This window comes from Triticum aestivum, chromosome 4B (assembly GCF_018294505.1).
Source record: "Triticum aestivum cultivar Chinese Spring chromosome 4B, IWGSC CS RefSeq v2.1, whole genome shotgun sequence".
NCBI lineage: Eukaryota > Viridiplantae > Streptophyta > Magnoliopsida > Poales > Poaceae > Triticum > Triticum aestivum.
The window spans coordinates 40115682-40118776 of NC_057804.1; the positions used below are offsets into that span (position 1 = coordinate 40115682).

General features: G+C 48.5%; 1 protein-coding gene across 1 annotated transcript; it reads left to right on the forward strand.

The window, feature by feature from the left end:
• The first annotated feature begins 571 nt into the window (after positions 1 to 571).
• Positions 572 to 1222, forward strand: LOC123094357 (uncharacterized). Its single transcript, XM_044516381.1, has one exon. The coding sequence runs from the start codon at positions 676 to 678 to the stop codon at positions 1126 to 1128; it is 453 nt and encodes a 150-aa protein (XP_044372316.1). The 5' UTR covers positions 572 to 675; the 3' UTR covers positions 1129 to 1222.
• Positions 1223 to 3095: the final 1873 nt, after the last annotated feature.

Genomic DNA, 3095 nt, shown 5'->3' on the forward strand with positions numbered 1-3095 from the left:
CCATGCTGGCGGTGTGAGCCTGAAGAAACTTGTGTGCTCGTATGCAATGCCCCCGAGTCCCCGACCACCAGCCCAGAGCCCATTGTATATACCCTACAGGCCTACACTTTGCGAGCTACTAGGAGATGCATCACTTCTACAGCTCACCGAATCCTTGATACTCCTATTCTACTGTAGAGTGTACTACTTGTATACTCCTCGCAAAAAGATCCACGTGTTACGAGTATAGTGGGGATTACAGAACCATACACCGACAGGTGGTGCATGCATGTTTGTCATGGCGGACGTACACGGCCAGCCGGAGGAAGGCACGCGTAGTTTCCAGGCAGACTTTGCTGCTCTATGCTCAAGATGATGATACTACTATGCTCATGTGTTTGTTCACCCGCACCCTAATTAGCAAATCATCGTCGTCACATGCTCGGTGAAAACTGTGTGCGTGGGGCGCCTTTCCTCGCCATTGCCCAGTCATTTCGGTCTATCTTCTCCACGTACGTCCGAACACCCTCTATAAGTAGGTCCCGTTTGCCTGTGCATCTCTGCATTGCAAGCATTGCAGTAACAGTTCTATTCCTAGTCTTGTCTCTGGAGAGGTCAAAGAAAGAGTCAGTAGTATCTTCGAAAGAAAGCACACCTAGCTACGTACGCAGCGCCTTCGCCGAAACCCTGACCAAAATGGCACGGTACTCGCGCGCTTGGCTCATGCTGCTTCTTCTCGCGTGTGCCCTTGTGCAGAGCTCTTACGGCTCGAGACCGTCTCCCCGGGAGCGGCTTAACCCCGGGGTAATGTCTCCGAAGATGGTTCACGGCGCCGCCGAACCGCGCCGTCTCGACGACCGGGCGACTGAAGTCCGCCCTTCCACGCCGGAGGGTGCGACCGGTGGCGGTCATCAAGGAGCAAACGCTGACGATTATGCTATCGCAACTTCGGCGCTGGGCGGGGGCCGTGTCGTGCCGGAGCAGAGGAAGGGTTCAGGGGCGCCGGTGCTGCCGCAGGCGCTGGAAAAGATGCTGGGCTCGAAGCTGGCGCGCCGGTTGCTGGGAGGGGAGGCGGAGGACTCGGCGGCCGGGCCGTCGTGCCACTCCAACAACGCGCACAATACTTGTGCCCCGCCGGCGCAGCACTGACAGGGCCGGGTGCTTCTTGCACTAGTTCGGGAGCTAGCTAGCCCCAGCTGATTCCTTCGCCCCTTGATGCTTTCATGTAAACTAACAGTAGCTCTTACGATCTTGTTCTTCCAAAAATGTGAACCTTTCGTCATTGATGATATATCATAGTACTTCACTCGTAAGGCTGGTCATAGTGGGAAGTAACTTAGACTAGTAACATGCATATGTTACTAGTCTATGTTATTACCTCTATAGTGCATAGTATCATATAATAGTATCATAGATGGTCTCATTTATTAACATGCATGACACATAGTAGCATCACATTTATTATGTTACGGTATCTACCTATGTTACTATAACCATCTCTCTCTTCTTTAATTACCTGCCACATAAGCACATTTGCGAGTCCCAAGTTTATGTTACCCCCACTATGGCCAGCCTAACGCGCCGGTCAAGACAGTCCCTATGGTCTCTGATTCCATTTGACCCTAGAGCATTTATTACGTGGAAAGGTGGTCGATCCTCATGCAGATGCATAGAGAATATACATTGTTGTCTTTTTAGAAGCCGTCACTTTCCATGATTGCGGGCGTGATGCAATCTCAGCACACCTTCCACTCTAGTTGAGTGTGATTGAGTCCAAACCCCAGTTGCACGAATGCGCTTACGTGTGGGTAGGTGAAGGCGGATATGCCAGGCAAAGTCCAACCAACGAACGGAGCAATTCCGAAAGAACAAACGGCCGACAACGCGGCAAGTTTGACGACGTGGTGCCTGCGAAAGTAATTAAACTTGCGCAGTTTTCGTGGAAGACTGACTGACTGTCTGTCTGCCTTGATCTTGTCTTTAATTTCAAGTGCCTCAGTGCGTGATGTGAACAGGGCGAAAAGGCTCCTCCCTTTCGTACGTTTCAGGCTACGATTCGGAATCCATCACACGTGGATTTTTAATACAATATAATCACAGATGATCATGTATAGTCACCTTTATAAACGCGCACACATGCACTAACTCTATGAGCATATCGAAGCCAACATAGGATTGACGAAATCACCACAAACGTCTCGTAGTCGACGGAACATCTCCTCTCACTAAACGAATATCGCAGGAAAGCCTAAAATAATTTAAAAAATGGCAAGCATCAATGCTAAGTCTAGACTCGAACCCTGATGGGTTGGGTTCACCATAAGAAACTAACCATCTGAGCGTAGCCGAAGTGCAGGCATGGCCAGCCAGTCGAGGTGGGCGAATGTATCCGGAATTCTGGATATCTTATATCCGCAACACTCTTTTAGCTCCTTTCATTTTCACAATGGTGGTCTCTTTGGGGAAAATGGGCGTCCTTTTTCTCCTTGTTGTTACATTTTGGTTTCACTCTGTAAATCCCTCGATACGACGGTTGCATACCTGACACTGTGGCGAAGCCAAGAGTTCAAAATCATGATGTCAAATACATGTGCTTAGATGAATTTTGTAATATTTTTTTAGGTGATCTCTACTGGTTTTGCCAAAGTCATGTGTAGTAAACTGACTACATTGAACGTCCACACATTGCCATTCTTCCACGGTAATAATTTGGAGATGGTGTGGCGGTTTTCGGCAAGGCAGGGCATAGTTTACCTTAACTATGCATGGAAGGGGCGACGAAACAACTCTGCATGCATGGATGCAGTGTGAACGTGGATAAACTTGTGTGCTCCTATGCAATGCAATCTCCCCCGACCAACAGCCCACTGTATATACTCTACTCTTCAAGCCAGATATGCAGCACTTTTTTAAAAAAAAAGGGGGACTCCCCGGCCTCTGCATCAGAACGATGCATACGGCCACTTAAATAAATAAAATAGGTTCAACAATGTCATAGAGTCTTGAAACAAAATAAAGGCGGGCTCACATAGAGCCTTGACGCCAAAACAAGAAAAGGCCATAAAGCCACAACCGGCTGGCAAAATAAAGATAGAAAAACTAATTGCCTATCCTAT